The 21,828-nt window shown below is 37.1% G+C and overlaps 2 protein-coding genes across 2 annotated transcripts; one reads left to right on the top strand and one right to left on the bottom strand.

Annotated features, from left to right (window-relative positions):
- Nucleotides 1-5,213: 5,213 nt before the first annotated feature.
- Nucleotides 5,214-9,441, bottom strand: LOC107601136 (zinc finger protein ZIC 1-like). Its single transcript, XM_016293187.1, has 2 exons — nucleotides 8,233-9,441; nucleotides 5,214-6,167 (listed from the first exon to the last, which is right to left on the bottom strand). The coding sequence occupies exons 1-2, from the start codon at nucleotides 9,191-9,193 to the stop codon at nucleotides 5,560-5,562; spliced, it is 1,569 nt and encodes a 522-aa protein (XP_016148673.1). The 5' UTR covers nucleotides 9,194-9,441; the 3' UTR covers nucleotides 5,214-5,559.
- A 5,397-nt stretch (nucleotides 9,442-14,838) lies between these two features.
- On the top strand, nucleotides 14,839-17,871 carry LOC107601137 (zinc finger protein ZIC 3-like). Its single transcript, XM_016293189.1, has 3 exons — nucleotides 14,839-16,105; nucleotides 17,059-17,222; nucleotides 17,457-17,871. The coding sequence occupies exons 1-3, from the start codon at nucleotides 15,106-15,108 to the stop codon at nucleotides 17,637-17,639; spliced, it is 1,347 nt and encodes a 448-aa protein (XP_016148675.1). The 5' UTR covers nucleotides 14,839-15,105; the 3' UTR covers nucleotides 17,640-17,871.
- The last annotated feature ends 3,957 nt before the right edge of the window (nucleotides 17,872-21,828 follow it).

Below are 21,828 nucleotides of genomic sequence, written 5' to 3'. Positions count from 1 at the left end.
TCTTATGTAAGACATGGATAATGGATGAAAAAGAGGGTGCAAAAAAGACTCGTTAAAGAAATGTCCATTGGGGTGAATTGCAATCTTAAAAATGCATCAAAAGACAGATATGCATCAGATATTGGGCTGGGCGGAGTTTCCTCCCATTCCCAAACCGCAGCTGTGCTGAATGGAAAAGCCCCATAGCAAAAGCCCCGCACTAGCCTCATTTTGGTGGACTTGCTGAGGTTTGACAAGAGAACGGAATGTCCGGCAAGTGAATAGATGGGTATTTAATAAGCTGTGGTACCAGCTGAGCTACACAGGGGGCTGGCACCACCACCACGGACTTGAGAATACTGCACTGCGGATGAAGATGGAAAGAAAACCAACGATCAACTGACTGCACCGCTAGCGGTGCAAATCTAAAAGCTCAAATGTAATTTTCTTAATGCAAAGATTAATCAAATTTGATCATATTTTACATATGGATTCTCCCACAATTAAAAGAATAGTTCACTCAAAACTGAAAATATTTTAGTGTTATTTTGTCCATGTAATAAAAGTCAATGACTTTCAATGAATGGACAAAAAATAAATAAATAAATAAAATAGAGATGGAACATTGTTTAAAATGATCTTCTTTTGTGCTCCACATATGAAATACCAGCTTGGAATGACATGAGGACACGAGTCCATGATGACAGAATTTTCATTTTTGGATGAACTAACGCTTTAAAGTATTTTCTTAACATGTGGTAATTGTCAGCGCTTAAGCATATCTGAATGAAACAAATGAGACAAATTATCTCAGAGATTCACAGGAAGCTTGACAACTGAAAACACGACACTATCTCGGAGTTCTGCGTCTTGTACGATGTTTTTGATAGCCTCATTACAGCCTCACCTCTAAAATCAATTTGCCTGTGTCTGTAGCATCATTCTCATTACAAACTGGGTAAGCCGGAAGAGCGCGCGTGTGTGTGTGCGCGCCAAAACGCTCAAAGCCTAACACACCCGGTTTGGAAAGAGATAAATGAAAGCAAGACTAAGAAGAAAACATAGGATGGCTGAAAAAGGCGGTGAGTATGAGTGGACGATGGCAGCTCTGTAAACGATCTGAAGGACAGAAGATCAAATATGGTGAGTTATGTGATTTGAGGTTCATGAAACATTGTGGCACCTACCTGCCACAGGACCACACTGCTGCACAGATTAAGGGGCCGGTGTCATGGGAGAAGAGGGTAGCCAGGAGAACAGGCAGAGCAGCAGATGAGAGAGTGGAAAAGTGGGCTGCTATATACAGGAGGGGGTTGGGATGAAAAGAAGCCCAAGTCAGGGAGCACCAACACCACTGGCTTGACCTGGGGACGACTGGAAAAGGCAGGAATCCAATTAAAATCACACCCCATCAGCCTGCACAGCCACCACCCCCTCACCAAGCTGACGCAACTTCACACTGCTCCTGCTAGATGTGTCATTTTGAGCAGGTGGAACGCAGCAGACACTGAGATCATATAGTCCTGTTCACACTTTGAGGATGCAATGGCGAAAAAGTCTATGATACACAATCTGTACAAATAAAGTATAGATTAAGTGTGTAAATGCATAAAAAAGTTGAATATGTTATAAGTTGTTGCATATTATAGACAAAAATGCAAACTAACCTTCGCCATACATCCTTGTTGCTAGGCAGAAAACACTCGGTAACCAGAATTAAAGAGAGACGGCGAGGTATCATTTCATTCACAGTAAAATAACCAAATAAAAAATCAGCTAAAGTGTGTGCTCATCCAGATATTCATGAAGAAATGCCATTTTTCTACTATTGGCAAAGCGAAGTCATAATATTTTCAGCAAAGATAAAACAACAGGTATTAAAATGACTTTAGGAAAGAGATGTAAATTCTGGCTGTTCAAAATGCACACCACCACTGCACTTGCAAAACAGAGTAAATACGGAATAGACTAAACACAGACACCTATTCAGGGATATTTTTATATATAAATCCTCCTGAAGGTTGCTTTCAGAAAGTAAATCTATGATGCAGTAAAATGAAAACCAAGGAGTAAAAAAAATAAAAATAAAATACATACAAATGTAAACTTGCTGGTCTTATTGCAACAATACAGTAAAACTAAATTAGGATTTAAGATGCAAGCATTTAAAAAGACTTTAAATTTAGAAATGAGACTGTATGTATGCTTATAGGATTGCATGAATGTAAAAATTTCGCTATGTAATAGCTTTACCACAGTCCACTACAAATATTGTTGTACATGCAATCACATTACCAACATAGGATTTCAACCAAAAAAAATTTCACATTAAAACTCCACAAAAACAGTACCTTAAGCACTGTACAATCGCAGGATTTCTAAAGGAGGTCAGTAACTACTAATACTAAAAGGTTACCAAGCAATTGTACGATAGTATACAATAAGTCTTCACGTACAATTTTGTCATTTGATTTCAATCACAGGATAGTTTAAGGCACAAAGATATAAAAAAAGCCAATTTAAGAGAGTCCACAATGTAATTTTCTATTACCTGCAACGCTAGACCTAAATAAATTCATTCTGACAGAAACAATAATAAACTGTTTTAATGTAATCAATATGCTAAGTTGTTCTATTGTTTTATATATGTAACAATATGTAACAACACTAGAAAACAACTGAAACACATATTTTAATGTTTTTTCTATTGTTTTCAGTTACATTTCTTGTCTAATTTTGTCACCGTTTTGTTGATGACAATATTTTTATATATATTTTGAAATCATACACACTACACATTATTTGTGATGGAAAGTAAGATTCCAAACAAGACGGGCATGGAAAATATTTTTTTTCTATTGCAATTTACTCACAATAATATTTAATATATTTGTGTTGTGAGTAGTATCATATTTTTATAGAAGAAAAATTAACAGTAGAGATATCTTAACAATTAACACAAGATCAGTTTGGATGAATTATGACAAATGTGTTTTTACGTTTTTAGCATTTGACATACACACCACACTAATGCAAGTCTCTCTGTGTTAAACATCCTCTCTAATGATTATAAAGTTATATATAAAAGAAACTGTTCAACTCAGAGTTCACCAAAGAACAGAAACATGACTAATTCTATGGCAAATTTCAAAATATTTCCTCAAAACAAGATACGAACGTGCTTGCGTAGCATCAGACTGTCACAAATAAACTTCCTGTGCTCTTTTTTTTTCAATTTCCTGCCGCTCCAACAGTGTTTAAAATAGAAATCAGTCCAGCATTGATGGTGGGAGTTTTTTTTTACTTTTGCCATATGACCTTTCTGAGGTTATTCACGATATAGCTAAATGAATGAATTGAAAGATGTTAGAAGGCCCACAGAGTCAAAAAGCCTTGGTAGCCCCTTTTTCAGTTAAACCTACAGTCTCTTTCTCAAGCCTCAAATAGTAAAAAAAAAAAAGAATAAATAAAAAAAAAATACAGAGGCCCACTGTATTCTTTGGTCACCGATTTTTTGCCCGTTTCTCTTTATGAGTAGATTGTGATGATTGGTGCCTAAGGCACCATCCTTGACAGTGGGAACTGGACTCTTAAACTATGAATGAAATGCATTATTGTAATGGCCAACCAGGAAAGAAAGAAATCTTTTAAAATGCTATGCACCCCTGTCATTATTGTTAGCTGCTTCACAGCACAGTGTGTTAGAAAGGCAAGTTACTCGCATTACAAATTGAGAAACACTACACTACAATTCCCTACAACTTCACAACACCACACACACAACATCAAAAGAAATCTTGGCAAAACTGGACTACCTAAGTGCAAACTCTCTGATTGTATAACAAGACAGTTGATTCAACAGTGGGCCACTACCAAAGGCTCCAAATATCATTTTTCAGTCTTTACAATCACTGAGGTCAGTGTTCAGATTTTTCAAAATATGGAATCAATTCAAAACATGGGGACAGAAACAAACTAATGAGACTGAAGACAAAACTGAAAATATGCAATAGCAATTTCATTGTGCAACCAGTGTACTGAAAGCTGTGGACCTCAGGCTTACAATTTGGTATTCATTGTGTGGTACCTTCTGCATTAACCTAACATTTCATTCATCACCACCAAAGTTTTCAGTTGTAGGCTGCCATTTGGTTCTTGATAACAGAAGTGAGATTACAGCCGACTTGTACTTGACGGAACAGGATTTGAGTTCATTGTCAGTTCTTGTACGATCACACAATGCTCTAGCACGCTGAAAATAAGTGTGAAGTCTACCAAACCAAATGAAAACCTACACATTCGTATATTAAGCAACGTAAGTGAGTGCAGGTTGGCGCTTCGCTGATCAGTGCGATTCTAAATACAAGGCCTATATCATCGCTTGCACTTTTATTTATGCCGTGTCATACTGTACTGCAGTTTTATAACAATAAAGTTAACAGCAAACAAAATTATGATAACAGAGTTCGCATATAAGATTAAACAAAAGAAAATAACGATACATTTGGAATCTGCTTGAGTTCATTCGAGGTGATGCAACTTCGGCCGTAAAATCGCCTTCACGGAAAACAATTACTTTATCAAAGTTTTAACTTTTTTTTAAATCAATTGTTTTAGACACTAGGCTACACAAAAGTCTGAAAGTCACTAAATGTAGGTTTCTAAAGTTTCTCGTTTTGCAATTTCATTCCAAAAAACTTAAACACGCATATAGGTATCCGTTAAAGAAACGGGCGCATACAGATCAAATCCAAGTGTTAGTGAACTCACGCACGTTTCCTTTGAGAAGCATAGAGTTTAAATCACACGCCTGATCAAAGAGAATAGAGATACTTTAATGAAACTTCCAATGCATAATTAATTGTACAGTATATACTGTAGAATCCTAATTAAACATTTTCACAATGAAGAGGGGTTGGTGTCTATAATAATTGCCACTAACGTAACAAGGTATAAAATGCACTCATTGGTGGTGATGTGAAAATCTCCAAATAATTTGTGTTAATAGCGTCGTTCAATGATGGGTTCACCTTCACAAACATCAAGACAAACGATATTTTTAATTCTAATAATCTTCGACCTACATGTAAACTGTGACAAAAAACGCATGTAAAATCCAAGTTGTAATTTACAAAAAATACTCACGTTACTAACTTTTATTATCACTTTTCAAGAGATACACCTCTTCTTTCCATTATACATCACATTGACGGAGGCCCTGCCTCTACAGAACCTCATAATAATAGGCTACGCCATTAATTTTTTTCCTGTGCAGAAATAACTTACTTTATTTTTTTCGACCTATATATTCTACTCCATTTGTGGCCATCGGTTTTGTAGATATGTTATATATGAATTATTTTTGGCAACTTTTTTCTTTACTTTTACAGTAAGCAATTTACATTTTAGTCACTGACGTCTCACCAATACAAGAACATAATGTACAACAGATAAAGCTCACAGTAACAAATTGCACGCTCCTATTTAAACCTGTAGGACATAATATTACATGAAGAGGAACCCTTCAGCTGTCATCCCTCAATGCTTTAACACGCACAGTACAAGCCCGAATTACAGACATTATATATCACTGTTACAGTGTTTGGGTGAAAAGGTATCCACGGCGTTATGACATGTGTACCAGCCATTTACCAGACTTTTTTGAAAAGGTGAGTTGGACGCAAAAGTTCTATGGCTAGGTGCGAACGTATGGCTTGGTTGGCTGCACGAGTATTGTACAGACTCTGGTCTGTAGCTGCCCCGTTGTAGCAACAGAGGGTCCAAAAGGGACTGTGGCCTGTGCGCCATATAGTCCAAACTGTTTTCAAAGGTGTGATGGAAACGTGACCTCATAGTCGACTCATTTCGTGTCTCTGGAGACAGGGAGGGGGTCGTCATCGTTCGCGTCACTGTGGTAGAGGCGGGCGTGTCTTGCTGTTCCGCGACCTCAGGAGACCTGGATTCTACAAGGTGCTCGTCGTCTTCGCCGCTTTTGGCGATGTAGGCCTTGCAGTGGAGTTTCATGTGTTTACGCAAGGAGCTGGGATGTGTGTAACATTTTTCACAGCCTCTGACCTTGCACGTGTAGGGTTTATCGCTGGAGTGAACATGAGAATGCTTCTTCCGGTCACTGCTGTTTGCAAATCTCCGACTGCAGCCCTCAAACTCACATTTAAACGGTTTCTCACCTAAACGGGCAGAGGAGGGGAAACGCGAGTTACGGGTGGGATGTACAGTCAACCATGGCTCATCAGTTCTGAGTGCATGGTGTCATTAGATGTGTTATGCAGGATGTTATACAAAAAAAAAAAAGTGCTCTACACATTCAACAGTAGGCTATAGCAGGCGAGGACAGAACTTTGTTAAACGTAACAAGAGATAAAAAGATAACACTCTTGTGCATGCAAAACTTGATAAATCGAAATCCCTCTTTCCCATCATTCTTAAAAATAGTGATGTTTTCCAGTCAGTTGTTTTCATGCAATAGCTGCTAATTTCAAAATCATGGTTCACACGAGCTAAATCAGATTTAGCTTATTAATGAACCGCAAATGCATATAGCTTAGGCTCAAATTGATTTCAGAGTTATATAAAAAAAGAGAAACATTAAATTAAGAACATAGTAGTTTAATTTCACAAGTTGTATTAACTCATAATAAACAGTTCACTTATAAATAATTTTATGGAATTGTGTCAGTGATTAATTTTCAATGTCTGCTTAAACTGTTTTTGGTGAAAAATTATATTTCCTAATATTCGCAGATATTCTGTTAATCGACCAATTCATATTTTTATATGCGTCCTGAGCCAAAGATGAATTCCTAGTTTAATTAATTTCTAGCGTTTAAAAAAAAAAAAAAAAAAAAAAAGGTGTGCTCTACACATTCAACAGTAGGCTATAGCAGGCGAGGACAGAACTTTGTTAAACGTAACAAGAGATAAAAAGATAACACTCTTGTGCATGCAAAACTTGATAAATCGAAATCCCTCTTTCCCATCATTCTTAAAAATAGTGATGTTTTCCAGTCAGTTGTTTTCATGCAATAGCTGCTAATTTCAAAATCATGGTTCACACGAGCTAAATCAGATTTAGCTTATTAATGAACCGCAAATGCATATAGCTTAGGCTCAAATTGATTTCAGAGTTATATAAAAAAAGAGAAACATTAAATTAAGAACATAGTAGTTTAATTTCACAAGTTGTATTAACTCATAATAAACAGTTCACTTATAAATAATTTTATGGAATTGTGTCAGTGATTAATTTTCAATGTCTGCTTAAACTGTTTTTGGTGAAAAATTATATTTCCTAATATTCGCAGATATTCTGTTAATCGACCAATTCATATTTTTATGTGCGTCCTGAGCCAAAGATGAATTCCTAGTTTAATTAATTTCTAGCGAGAAAAATAAAGTTAACTGTGGCTTTAATAATTAGTCATATCGATTATCATATTTTTAATTTATAAATCATATCTTATGGTTAAATCTTTTTTTTTTTTAAACACATGAAGTGGCCATTTATACAGATAATATGCTAAGGATTAATGTGACGTCAGTTTCAAGTGTAGTGGACTCGAAGCTTGCAGAGCTTAGCTCGAGCGGGTGCACTCCACCATAGCAGAGAATTCAGCTGTGCCTTGCGTAAACGCTACGTCACAGCTCTCCGGTGTCCCGGCATTTATTTATTTATTTTCACTGCATGAATGAGAGGCACCCAAACAACTGGCCTGTGGACTGATTTTCACCAGCTCGAAGGTTTCTGAAAACGAAATAAAAAATCACCCCTCTAATATGAGCACAAAAAAACGTTAGAACAAACAATAGGCTTCATTTGATATAAATAAATGCTTTAATCGCAGCCCAAATTAAAGTCTGGTACAGGCTGTAGAAAATGTAATTCTATTGTGTACAAAATTCGACATTAATTTATTTGCCGAAACATTTTGAAAATAAATTAATCATGACGTGTTTTGACAACCCATTGTCAAAAGCAGTGTTCGTGAACGGCAAAAAAAAGACATAAAAAAAAATTACGGTAGCATATTTTAGTGTTACTTTGGGAACAACTAATCAAACAGTAGCCTGCGTTTTGTCGAGTTTTTCTGTCCTGGCAATTCTTCATGAATTAATTTTGTGTTGGAACAATGTTAAGCAAAACACTCCAAAACAGGTTTAGAAACAATTCCATACGTTTGAAGCCTGTCATTCTATTTATTATTATTATTATTATTATTATTATTATTAACTAACCTGTATGCGTTCTCTTGTGTATCTTGAGGTTCTCGGATCTGGCAAAAACTTTTTCACATCCATGAAAAGGGCAGGGAAAGGGCTTTTCTCCAGTGTGCACTCTGACGTGGTTGACGAGCTTGTATTTGGCTTTGAAAGGCTTTCTGTCTCTTAAACAGTCCTCCCAGTGACAAACGTAGTCGGAGTGCTCCGGTCCTCCGACATGCTCAACCGTCACATGGGTGACGAGTTCATACATGGTCCCAAAACTCCTGGCGCAGGGCGGCTTGCCAGTGCTTTCTTGGCCGTCACTCCACTTGCACACCAGCTCGTGCTTTGGGTTCTGCCTGGAGCACCTGAGGAAGGCGTCACCCCCTCCTCGCTGCATGGCCATATTCAGAGGCTTATAGAACTCCAGGAACTGGGTGACTAGCTGCTGGCTGTCGGCCCTGGGGCCACTGACCGACTGCCCGTACGGGTGCGTTCGTGAGAGAAGATCCCCTGGAAGACCCAACATCATTTGGCTGCTGAGATCTCGGGTTGCGTCTGACGAGCCATGGGCCTGCTCTTGATACGTGTTGAAGAACGCGTGGCTCCTGCCATCCCTATAGCTGTGGAGGTCACGGTACCTTCCCATATTGCCGTGTTGGTTAGGTCTCGGAGCCAGCTGATCAGTTACTGGTGGCATGCCTGCTGCTGACAGATTTGTCCCAATGATAATGCCCCTAGGACTGGGTTCTAAGCGATGACTGGTGTATCCAGTGTCTGGAAAATGGGCAACCGAGTGGTCAACAAATGCACTGGCCCTCGTCTCGTGGTAGTCTCGCAAATTTTGCGAGGGGCAGAGTTTTAAGGAACTGCCAGTGGGGTGCCCCATGGGCTCCTCTGCCAAAGGTGGCAGCACCACGCTGGGTTCAGTATTGCACTCCCCAGGGTTGACGCAAGAAAGAGGGCAGCCACTAAACCGCGACAGGCTTGTCATGTTTTGTTGCAAGCTTGGCTGAGGGCTTGGCAAATCAACCAACCTCTAACGTTTACGATTTACCAACAAAACTCTTCCCCATTTCCCCCGCTGTATCATCTGCATGTGCAGTTATTGCCTGTAAACCTCTCAGACGCAGGAATAGGACCCAGGTTCGTTAAGATTGGTGTGAGTCCCATGCCGTTCACTTTGCCCTCTTGATTTGTGGCAATAACCGTGGTAGTAAAATGCTCCGAACCAGGCCATACTGCAATATAAAAGCACAGCAGGCAAACCAGCTTTTAAAAAACGGTGCTTTGGGATTGGTCGGAATGCGCGATGATTGACAGTCCCTGGATTTGTTTTAAAAGGGACACGCAGGCGTTCACCACACGACTCCGTTTTCAAATATCTCAGTGAAAATGCTTTGATATGTGCCGCTCGCGCACTGCCAGATATCGGCTGTTCTGTGACTTGAGAGTGTCGAATGCGATATTGTTGAAATGTTTAAATGACATATTTATATGAATTATTAGAAAGTCTGTGCTACGAATGCTGTGCAACAGTGTGTTTTCAACATCGAATAGAATTAACCGGAGTTAAGCGACGAAATCAAAATTATCTTTCAAGCCACAATGTCGGTTTTAATATTTAATATTGTGGTTTAACTTGAATTAAATTGAACATTCTTTGGTGTTACTCGGTCCAGTAGCTATAATACTGTTGTTCATCGTAAACACGATGTATTATTATTATAATATTATTATTATTTATTTTATAAATATTTTATTTGTTTTATTTATTTTAATTTAAGTTAAATATCACGCTTATTTATCTAAAGGTAAATGTGACAGAAACTTCGCTTTGTTTCTCATGCAAAATATTAGGAAAATATTATTTGTTATTATTTATGTAAAATTACATAATATTTGCTATTAAACACTTCATAACATGGAAATTCGTGGGGCACTACTTGATTATAATGCACATAGAAAATATACCATATTGTAAAATGTATCGTTCTGCATGTGTAGGTCTATTAGTTTGTTTAGTGAAGATGAGTTTAATTTTATTGGATGTACTTAGGGGTCCATTTTTATCGAATATTTTTCTTGAGTTGCAAATCTGAGAAAAAATTAACAATTGTTTTATTCATTTATAAAAAAAAAATAATAGGTGAATGAAATGCATTCATAAATAATAAATCTAATTAATAAATAATAATAAATGCACAAAAATTAGCCACAGTAAAACTAGGGTTAAGTCAATATCACATAATAGCTAAATATAACGTTAATTGTACGTGGAATATGCAAGGGTTAATAGACTTTTGACTTTGGAGGTTACAAGAATGACAGCTTTAACCTTTACAACCCCAAGATGACCTGTTGCCATTTAAAAATGAAATGTATTTGCTTATTTTGAATGTTTTGCACTTGTCAATATTAAACGCACAAAAATGAAAACAGGTTTGTGGTGTAGCCTACTCACTGTTACTGTAAAAAGTGTGACAGCATCTTAGTGTGGACCATCAAATTATTCTTTTTTTTAAAGGGCCAACTCAAAGATGCTTAAATAACCACACATCATGTTGACGTATTAAGAACAGAATTTAATTATGTGAATTGTTGGAATCTAAAGAACAACTTACACAACTTTTATACCGATACTGATCACTTACCTTACAACATTTTGAATTTAAGAAAGTAATTAATATATTTCTTCTGAAGACTGGCCGCCCCCCCCCCCCCCCATTGCGTGGGCACAAACTTGGGTTATTTAATAATATAATTCTTCCCACAAGTTCTTGGATAGAGTAAACATTACAAGACAATATTTACTGAGGTTACAGGAACTGTATTCACAATTAAGTCATAATTAACAGTAAAAAACACCATTATTTTTACATGAACAGGGTCATATCAAATGTAATATAAGACAAGAGAGACCAGAAAAGGCCAAGAATATATACTTTTATATGTAATGAGTCGCAATGCAGTTTTTAGATCAATCTCCCTGACCATGATATCCAACACCATAACGATAGAGAACAATCAGTGGCAGATATTAATTTGTATAACAAAACTGAGTCTCTTCTCCCACACCACACAGCAACTCTTCCTGATTAATTTCTTTCTTCATTATTTCTTCATTACTGGAAAAGTCCAAATGCATTTCTACACATATTCTGTTAATATACTTACAATATTAAAGATTTCCAATAAATTAGTTAGTACAATCCTATTTAAATACATATGGAGAGAGAGAGAGAGCATAAATGAATGATCATAAGAGAAAAGTTATTATGTACAGTATAGAACACTGAATATTGTATTTTTCTGTTCCATCAATTCAAGTAATGGTCACTAAATAGACCTAATGACACACATCTATAGTTCACGAAGGTCACAAACTTGTCTTTGGGACCTATACAGTGCACAAACTAAATTTAGTCAGCAAACACTAGTATCAATTCAATGCATCCATAGTCAAAGTCTTATCACAATGGTTTAAAGAAGATAACTCACAACTGAAAGGTGAGTATTATGAAACACTAAATAATGTATGCTCTATAAATCTAAATATACTTTAAATATTTTTGCCAAAATGTAAAGTGCCTCTCTTCCCTGCATACCTGTATTATATTTATTTTTGTACAATTACAAATACAAATGTAGCCTTATCTTCATTTCCATATCAAGACATCAATAAAGCCAAACATTGCTTGTGAGAATTTAAAAATAAATAAAATGAAATAAAATAATAGTAAAACGTGGTAATAAATGCTGGCTGAATATATTCGGTCTAATATATTAGTCTGAAAACTACCGAAAAAGTTTTCCTCATTGCAATGAACGTAGCGGGTGCTTTACAAGTTAAGGGCTAAATGTCGGTAAATTTACATGGGCAAACTAAGTGGAAATCAGAGAAAAACTGAGTGAGATATAAGTAGGAAAAAAAGCACCAAACACACGGACTCTACACTTTTAACACAATTTTTTCTCATATTTTTAGAACTCAAGGGCGCAATAGTCTATCCTGGCAACAGCAGTTTGCATTCACCAATAAGCAGATGCGTAACGCCTCGACAAATTTAATCTCCAGTCATTTATGCTAAACATAGTTAGCAAATTTTATATAGACACATGTTAATTGAAGGTACCACAGTTATCTCATTACTCAATACTGATTAAATGTTTGAGATAAATAGACCCACTCCTCAACAAAGCTAGTAGAAAACAAGCTAAATACTTTTGAATATTTAAGGGACACGTACACAGATATAAAGCCATGTGTCTGCATACATATTCAGAAAGAGAAGATACATGTAATAGGCCTATCTCAAAATAAAATTAAAGATTAAAATACTACCCATAATATAATCTCCCTAATATGAAAAGATGACGAAGTGGTAGGTAATCGGTGTAATTTCCATCTGTTGTTGCTAAGCAGCGAAAGATTAATTTTTTTGTTATATGTATTTAAGTATGAAATAAATTAATTTAATGTGAGATTGACAACTGGAATTAATGAATAAACAGAACAACACCATCTATACATCGATAATTATCAAGATTCTATCGATGAACGATGCTATAGCCTACACTGAGCTTGACAATTGTGTATTAACCCGAATCATCATCTTCAAGATTTCAACTTTCAGCAGTTTCCAGGTAATTCTGCTCTGACTAAAAAATATGAAGACATAGTCTACATTTATGGCGGGAGCTAGAGCTCATCGCATTATTCTGACGAAACATTATTTGACTACCTCAAATAATCGGTCGAAATATAGCTCTGGTCAATGCAATTATAGGCCTTTAAGTCCTTTCAATTTTCCGTGGTCCAATGTAAAATAACGTACGAGGCCCACTTGAGTTAAAACCGTCTCTTGCCCTCATTTGTCCTTTGGCCGACATTAGAGTTGCAGTGCAGTAAATAAGTTAAGTCAAATAACTGAACAATTCCCTGCACAGAGAAAGCAAAGAACGTCCTTAAGAACGTATTTCCTAGCCACGCCTGGAAATGAATATGTCACATAATATATTAAGCGCGTCCACATTTAAACAGACAAACTAGGCCTACATCTAGAGAAAGTAAGAAACCGTAGCTATCTTACTTCCGCCTGTGAAACCTTAAAAAAATAGCCGTAAATCTGTCCGGCGGTACAGCATACTCACATGTGTGCTCTTGTACGAAAGGGAGAGTAAGAGAGAGGGGCAGAAAGAAAGAAAGACAGCAGAAAGGAGGGGGGATAAAGCTTGCAGAAAGATTAGGAGAATAACTGGATATCTATATTGCTAGCAGTAACCTTTAAAACTTGTGTGACTTTTTAAATAGGTGTTTACACACCACACACACACACACACACACATATATGTATATATATATATGCGAAATGCATACGCTATTCTAATAACTCAATTAACTATTAAACATTTACTACTAAATTCTATTAAAATTTATTTAGGCTATGTATTTATTGTAAATTACTTTTTTCAAAACGGTTTAAATTTTCTTTGTTATTAAATGTTTAAAATTTACACGATTTAGATTATTGCCTGAATATAACATGCAACTGATCAACAGGGCACTTTTATAAAGCATCTAATGAAAAATAGATTAGGCTACTCACCTTAAAACTATTAGACTAGGTCCCTATATGCTTTTTTTCTCGTAGAAAATGCTGAAAGTGAAAGCGTGATAGCTGAGGACTAGACCGGAATGAAGAGCTGATTTAAAGATTTTTGTTTTTTAATCTCTAAAATATAAAAGGGAGCTCCTTTCGAGGAGAGATTGAGGGGGAGAGGGGACGTGAAATGGCTTGGAGGTATAAAAAGCTCTGCTTGAAACACTCAACGCGTCTCTGAACTTGATCAGATTCTGTGTGTCCTGCAGCGAGTCACCAGTAACCCTGTGAAACTTCCTCAATAGCAAGAATTTATTTCGCCTTGGAAAAAAAAAATCCTAGGGATATTATAATTAGCACCATATTTCTTTCACTCTTATTTTTGAGTTCTAGGTTACACTCCACAGCGCGATGTATATGTTTCACCATTTTCACGGCTTCAGGAAATTTAGAACTCTAAAAGGTGATTTCAGAAAAAAACAAATCCAAGAAAAAAGAAAAACCTGATAGACGCATATAGCTAGTCTATGTACATGCGATAGATAGATAGATAGATAGATAGATAGATAGATAGATAGATAGATAGATAGATAGATAGAATGTTTTACAAATTATCTTCAAAATGATTTACAAATTAATTATCTTCATTTCCAATCAAAATTAAGAAATTAAGACATTTTCTTCTCTATTTCGCTTTTTTTAAGAGGCTCTGCAAAGGTGTATTTTGAGAAATGAATTGTCAAGCAACTCCTGAAAGTTTATGTAACTTTGGGAACAGCTGACGTGCTAAGCACGGGAAATAAACAAGCCTTTTACTGAACCGAAATAAAGTCCCGTTGCTTTACCTGCAAATAATGCCAACAACAACCAATCAAATCTACTCACTGAAACGAACTGCCATTTGCAATACTAAACCATGCCAATCAACGAACGCGCAGCCAATTAGCACCCTTCCTAGCTGTCACGTGACAAAGAAAGCGCTGTGCTCTCATTGGTCAGCATAGAGCTGCCTCCCGAGCTCATTTATGTGCAAGGAGTGAGTGATTGACTTTATCAGTCCAAGGACATCATTCGCCTGGAAACGGGGGGAAGTTTGATCTTCTTTCTCGCGGATCCCAGTTACGGGAGTTTTCCTCCCGTTTACCGAGACTCGGAATTATCCTTTCGTTTTTCAATTCAAGATTTCTTTATTGAAGCCTACGTGAAATTGTGCTCAGTTTACCGTTACCCACTTCACTCCACTAAACTGGGGTTTCTCTTTCTTTTTTTTTCTTTTTCACTTGCTTTTTCTCGATTGAGCCCAATGACTATGCTCCTTGATAGCGCTCCTCAGTTCCCTTCACTAGGAGTAGGGGGGTTCGGAACGCATAGACACCATGAGTTGGGAAACCGAGATCCCGGGCTGGGGCTCAGTCCATTCGCAGATTCATCTCACTCGGCTGCCTTCAAGATAAGTCCCGTTACTCACGATATCGCCTCCAGCCAGTCATCAGCGTTCACCCCGCAAGCTACTGGATACGCAGCCGCGCTCGGACACCACCACGGAGGACAAGTTGGTTCTTACGCCGGTGGAGCATTCAATTCGACCAGGGACTTTCTCTTCAGAAACAGGGGCGCAGGCATCGGAGAGACCGCACCGCCGAGTGCCCAGCATGGAATCTTTGCCGCTTCTGCTGGGAGTCTACACGGGCCCCCCGGAATTTCGGACAACCCGGGACATCTGTTGTTTCCTGGACTTCACGACCAGAGCGTGAGCCACACTTCACCGGGAGGACATGTTGTAAACAGTCAAATGCACCTGGGTTTACGCGGGGACATTTTTGGCCGTCCAGATCCGTACCGATCTGTGTCCAGCCCTCGTACGGACCCTTACGGCACAGCTCAGCTCCATAACTACAACCATCCCATCAATATGAACATGGGGATGAACGTACCCACACACCACGGTCCGGGGGCCTTCTTCAGATACATGAGGCAGCCTATTAAGCAAGAAATGTCTTGTAAGTGGATAGATGAGAATCAGATGAACAGACCCAAAAAGACTTGTGACAGAACTTTCAGCACAATGCATGAAATGGTGACACATGTTTCAATGGAACACGTTGGCGGCCCAGAACAGAGTAATCATATTTGCTTCTGGGAGGATTGCCCGAGAGAGGGGAAATCCTTTAAGGCCAAATACAAACTCGTGAACCACATCCGAGTGCACACTGGAGAGAAACCGTTCCCTTGTCCGTTCCCCGGTTGTGGGAAAATCTTTGCAAGATCAGAAAATCTTAAAATTCACAAAAGAACTCACACAGGTAAGGCATTCGTATTTCCCCCTATTTTTGCTTACCCACTGGTTTTGGAAAAATAAATATTCATTTATTAATATTCCAGCGGGGTTATTTATACGTAAATTGCAGTTCTTTAAAAAAAATAATAAACAAGTGCATTTTTCTTTTGAATTAATTTTAAAGTAAATGTAATAAAAGGTTTATTTAAACACTTTAGGTTTGGGGAAATTAAATAAATTTGTCAAATGTTTGGGAAGATTAAATTATTTTGATCACATCACCGTTATTAAGGAATTTTGTTTCTTATTCTCTTGTTTTTCCGGTTGAGTAAAATATGTTTTTGTTCAAATGTATATACATTGCATCTCTTTGAGAAGATAAATAACACAGAAAAAATAAAATGCAAAGCTGCATGCGTTGTTGTGGAGCGAATTTGTGAATGGAATGTCCTCTTGCATTTGTGAAGCTATACCTGATGCTTGTGGCTATAAAGTTAGAAATAGCATGGGATTTGTGTATTGTGGATGCATGAATACAGTAGTACACATTGGTCTGGGAAAGTATGAAGTGGTCGATTTGCATTTAGTCTGATGGCTGGATTTGTGCCTAAATAATTGACCCCTTTCGAGATCCACATGAAATGCAAAGCAAGCTGTTGAACAGTCTATATGGTTACACTTGGCAGACAAGAAACGTGTGCAAAAATTGTTCACCAACTGCCACACAGTAAACACGACAATGCATGGCGTGTTGGTTTGCTAAAACGAATATAAAGATTCTTGGGAAGTAAAATAAAGGATAACAGCAGCAAGGACTCTCAAGGAGCATGAGATGTGGGTAACCAAACCATCTAGCGTGAGCGCAACACGGCCTGGTCATTTCGAAAGGCATATTACATAACTGAAAGTTGTACTGAACATCCGCTCGATTAAAAAAAGTGACATTACTAAACCTTCAGTGTTTGCTCTCACTTGCAGGTGAGAAGCCATTTAAATGCGAGTTCGAAGGCTGCGACAGGCGCTTTGCGAACAGCAGCGACAGGAAAAAGCACATGCACGTGCACACATCTGACAAGCCATATATCTGCAAAGTGTGTGACAAGTCCTATACACACCCCAGCTCTCTCAGGAAACACATGAAGGTAAGGGACATTTTCTGATAAAATAAAAATGTTGTAACCCCTTAGATAAACGTAATATGCATTATACGAACAATGCGTTTACATTCATTGTAAGCAGGCCTGATATTGTTCTGTATTTTGGTTCACAAATGTATATCAGAGATCAGAAATCCTAGACATAGCATAAAGTTGAACCGTGTACAAGCGTGTTATCTCCTCCTGTATGTCATACATCTATGAACATTGTAATTCAAGGTACATGAATCACAAGGCTCAGAGTCGTCTCCAGCTGCTAGCTCTGGATACGAGTCCTCCACGCCGCCAGTGCTGGTTTCTGCGAACACTGAAGACCCGACAAAAACACCCACGTCTGCAGTGCAAAATACATCTGCACACAGCGATGGACTACCACCTAATTTTAACGAATGGTACGTTTGAAGCTCCAAGCAGATTATCAAATGGTGGACCAAAAGGTTGAAGTAACCTTTTAAAAAACTATTTACGCTATGGCGTTCAAAATGGCATTGAAACAACAGGAAAAGATGAGAGTTCGCCAGCAGGCCTCGTCCATTCTCAGGATTCGAAATTTGACTTTATTCCGAGTTCGAAGAAAACTAGCAAGACATAAAATAACAAAAATAACACTTTCTAAGAATAAATGGTTTTCATTTAGTTTTCAGATTTCAGATGATTATTTTATTTTTCATTTTATGTATTTTCTGAAGAAAAAAAAACAATATTTAAAAATAATGGCAAAGAAAGAGTAGTTCACGGTGTTTTATATTAAGGTGACACTCACATCACCTTTTGATTGATTGTTAAAACTTCAGACAGTCTTAAGAAACGTGCCAAAGTCTTTGTCTTGAACTTGAACAAAAAATAATAAATCATAAATAAGTATATAGCCTACTCGTGAATGTATTTCCTTGTTTGATGGAGTCAAATCTGTTGTCCAAGTCCGTTTTCAGGTGGAGAAATGTGGTATTAGCTTACGATTGTTACCTTTGAATATAACGTTGCCTTTGTTAATAATGATGTAAATACATATCCATGATGCCATATTTATCAATTTGTAATTTAATTATCGGCGAAAGAGCCGAATCTTAAATGATATTTATGGAAATGTTTTCTAACAAGACTGTACAGTTTTGAGTCAATAACCAGTTTTAACGATGAAAAGGGAGTCAGTTCTAAAGTTCCCACGATACGATTGTATCTTTTTTAACCAATAAATGTGTCTTATCTGGGTCGTAAAGTATTAATTATATTAATATTATGACATGACATGACATGAGCTATAGTTTCAAGTATTTTACAACGCAAGTTCATGTGAGGACCGGTATATAAAGGAATAAAAACATTCCCCCCCCCCCCTTTCTTTTCTTCTCCTTAAAATCAGTCATGCAAGGAAGTAATATCGAGACTTTCTAGTTATTATCAAAATGACTTTTCCCAATTTTCTCTTAGCATCCGAGTATAGACTACATCTCTATAAGGAACACTTACAAATTCGAGAGGCCCACTGACCAGTGTTTTCATCGACACGTCTATTTCTGATCAGATACACCATGCAATAGCATAGCTTTCATTCATGGATCAATTTTGAACTCGTGTGACAGTGTTAAAGACATTATATTCTTGGGGTTTGAGGTACAGCCATTTCAATCGGTATGGTATTCCATTTTTGATGGTTCCAGAACTGTCTTTGTGGATGCAAGTCTGTGTTTAATGTGTCAAAGAGGAGCAATGATCTGTCAGTAATCTCAAAATAAAACTTTTTGTCTGTCAGTTTGCATTGCTTTAAATGTAGTTCTTCTGTGAATATAGAGTGTTGTTTGTTATGAATACTGTGGTATAACATATAGAAAACTTTGATTACACATTTGCTTGTTTTATGTGAATAACTTTTCCAGATGTGGAACTGTATATGTGTGAATGAAATTTAGTATTAAGAGTACTAGAATTTTTTAAGGTGGAAAAGTGAGGGGAAATATGTGTTCAGTGACACCAAGAGTTACAGCGTTGCATTGTTCCATATTTTTTAAGAGACTAAAATTATGCATATAAATATATTGTGCTTATGAACATGATTTCAAACCACCAGCACTACTTTTGAAAACAAACGTAAGACAAGCAGATATGAGAAATGTGAGGTAGGGTTTTGTTTAATCTGTAGTCTAACAGAAAATGTTATCAAATAGGCTTACATACATTTTACTTAATATATAATTTAAACACACTGGGATAAGCATTAAGTAGAAGTATTCAACTGTTTAGGGGTTGGATGAGCGTTCTGGCTAATACTAATTTAGGGTCCTTTCCCTAGTCCTCCCTGAAGCCACACTCAATCTCATGGCTTTGCTGGCTAAGCGGGGTGGCACTGTCTAAAAGAGGATAAACCGACACGAGCAGGTTCCAAACGCTTTTTGTCACGCAACTGCGTGCGCGATCATAATAAACCCAGGAGTTAACTTGAAGGTGGCGGGATGCAGTTAGCACCATATGTTACCGTGAGCTATTATTTTTCCGGGTTATACTTCACTTTTCAAACATTAGAAACACCTAAATACATCATCGCCACACACATATCAACACACACTTGTACCAACCCTGTGATACCAGCCCTGTGATGCAGAAGTTAATTCAATGCCGTCGAACAAGTGGGTATACTTTATAGGGGATCCTTTAGTAGTCAAGCAAGGTAAACTCACTGCTGTAATGTTAAAAAATTTACCGAATATTCAGGCTATTCGTTTAATTACCCCATATTGTAAAAGAAAACATTGTAGACTAGAAGTTATGGCATTAGCTATACCTGTAGATAAAATAATATATACATTTCTGACTGTATAATTGTATTTATACAGAAAACTCCAAAGCTTATGTAGCTACAATTCGCTATAAAATAAGTGAATTTGACTGTATTTGTCTTTAGCTCGCTATTTACCAAACAATACCAGAGTGAGGTGGAAGGTAGGGACAATTTGCACGTCAATTAACCCTTTTCAGTGCGCTCTACCGATGCTTATTCACCTGCAGGAAAAGCGATGAATATGCAAAGGTGCTCAATATGACTGTTAATCCAGGATGTGTCCTTTCAAAATCTACTTTGGATGTGCTGCAAGCCTATTGTAATGTTAAAGCAAGGCAATTGGAGCCATCATTTACCTTGATGATTCTCAAAGTTTGCGTTTAAATTGATTTACCCTACACATCCCAACTGGAATTAACTAAGGGTTTTTTTTCTGGTACTTTAAATAAGACAAGACGATTTTACTGCCAGAAATCCAACAAGTGTCAACTGCTTTTTTTGTTTAGAATTAAGTCTATAACTGTTCCTTCGTCGTCGTTTTTGTTATGTTAGTGGACATTTTATCTTATTTGCAGCGGGCTGTTAGCACAGATAGTGTCTAAAATTACAATTTGCGTCATATTAACAGCTTCTTAGATGGATAGATAGATATTCTCTTTTTATTAGTATAAACATTTTATTAGCTTGTACTGAAGGCAGATTAAACACAAAGAGGGAAAGTCATTATTTTCAGTGTGCACAGGCCCATTTTAACAAGGAACCATAAAGAAACCTAATAACCTAATAAAAATAAACGTCATCAAAGTCTGCGCATATTAAAACTGCTTATGTTTAAAACGCCTTCATTGAAATGCATACCCATGCGATTATGTTTTAGACTACGTCGGTAGACGGTAGCACACAGGGGAAATTTAGGTGTAACACTTTATTACATAAAAAAAGAGTTATGGGGGCTTTAAGGACAAACCTCCTCTTACTATGATGACGATAAGAAGTTATTATACCGAGACGTCGTAAACTGTATTCTCATAACGTGCGAAGTAAAAGACATGGTAGGATGAATTCCTAGACCCAAATACTTTTCACACTCCAGAAATAGTTTAAAGTAGGCTACTATTTGCGGGTCTACGTGGATGTTTAAATAAGAATGCTGCGAATCAATTTGCACCTTAAAAGAGAACGAGTACCCAATAGTTTGTTTGTAACACCAACACGTTCTCTGTCACATTGAAGGCACTCTTCATTCCAACGTTTTCATCTCCAAACTTTGCAAGAAGTATATTTAAAATTATGTAGGCGACCAGGAACAACGTGTCGGCACAATTGTTTCCATAATAGTTATCGTACTTTTTTTTCCAATCCAAAAAGGTGCATTAATGTCCGGCTTTGGAGAAAATACCCCTGATCCCTGCCATGGTGTAATTTTCGGTTCGATTTTAAAATATTTGTACATTTAGTTTATATAGACATGTTCATCACTAAAAAAAAATCAAGATTGTGAAGGCATATGGAATCAAATTGAAAGATAAGTTCAGAAGTGATCAAGATCATACATTAGGTATTTTACCTAAACTCCAAGGGAATTAATTTCATTTGCTTTAAAGAGGAAAGACATAAAATCATGGGAATCTATCTGCCAAAAAAAAATGTTCAGTTCATCTGGAGCTTTGGAAAATGTTCTGTATTTACATAATGATGTTCACATCACCAGTGACCATATAAAAAAAATTAGATATTAATAATAGCCTATGAATAATATTGATTACTAGAAGTTGGTGTCCACTGGTTTGACATCATTGTGAGTTAGAGCTAAGA

This window comes from Sinocyclocheilus grahami, unplaced genomic scaffold (genome assembly GCF_001515645.1).
Source record: "Sinocyclocheilus grahami isolate Dianchi unplaced genomic scaffold, SAMN03320097.WGS_v1.1 scaffold299.1, whole genome shotgun sequence".
Lineage (NCBI taxonomy): Eukaryota > Metazoa > Chordata > Actinopteri > Cypriniformes > Cyprinidae > Sinocyclocheilus > Sinocyclocheilus grahami.
Note: the sequence above shows the minus strand (reverse complement) of the source record. Positions and strands in the feature narration are given on the sequence as shown.

Coding starts and splice junctions, on each gene's coding strand:
- LOC107601136 (XM_016293187.1), bottom strand. CDS start 9,193: ATGACAAGCCTGTCGCGGTTTAGTGGCTGCCCTCTTTCTTGCGTCAAC. Junction 6,168..8,232: donor ACACAAGAGAACGCATACAG/GTTAGTTAATAA, acceptor CTGCCCGTTTAG/GTGAGAAACCGTTTAAATGT.
- LOC107601137 (XM_016293189.1), top strand. CDS start 15,106: ATGACTATGCTCCTTGATAGCGCTCCTCAGTTCCCTTCACTAGGAGTA. Junction 16,106..17,058: donor TCACAAAAGAACTCACACAG/GTAAGGCATTCG, acceptor TCTCACTTGCAG/GTGAGAAGCCATTTAAATGC. Junction 17,223..17,456: donor CTCTCAGGAAACACATGAAG/GTAAGGGACATT, acceptor TTGTAATTCAAG/GTACATGAATCACAAGGCTC.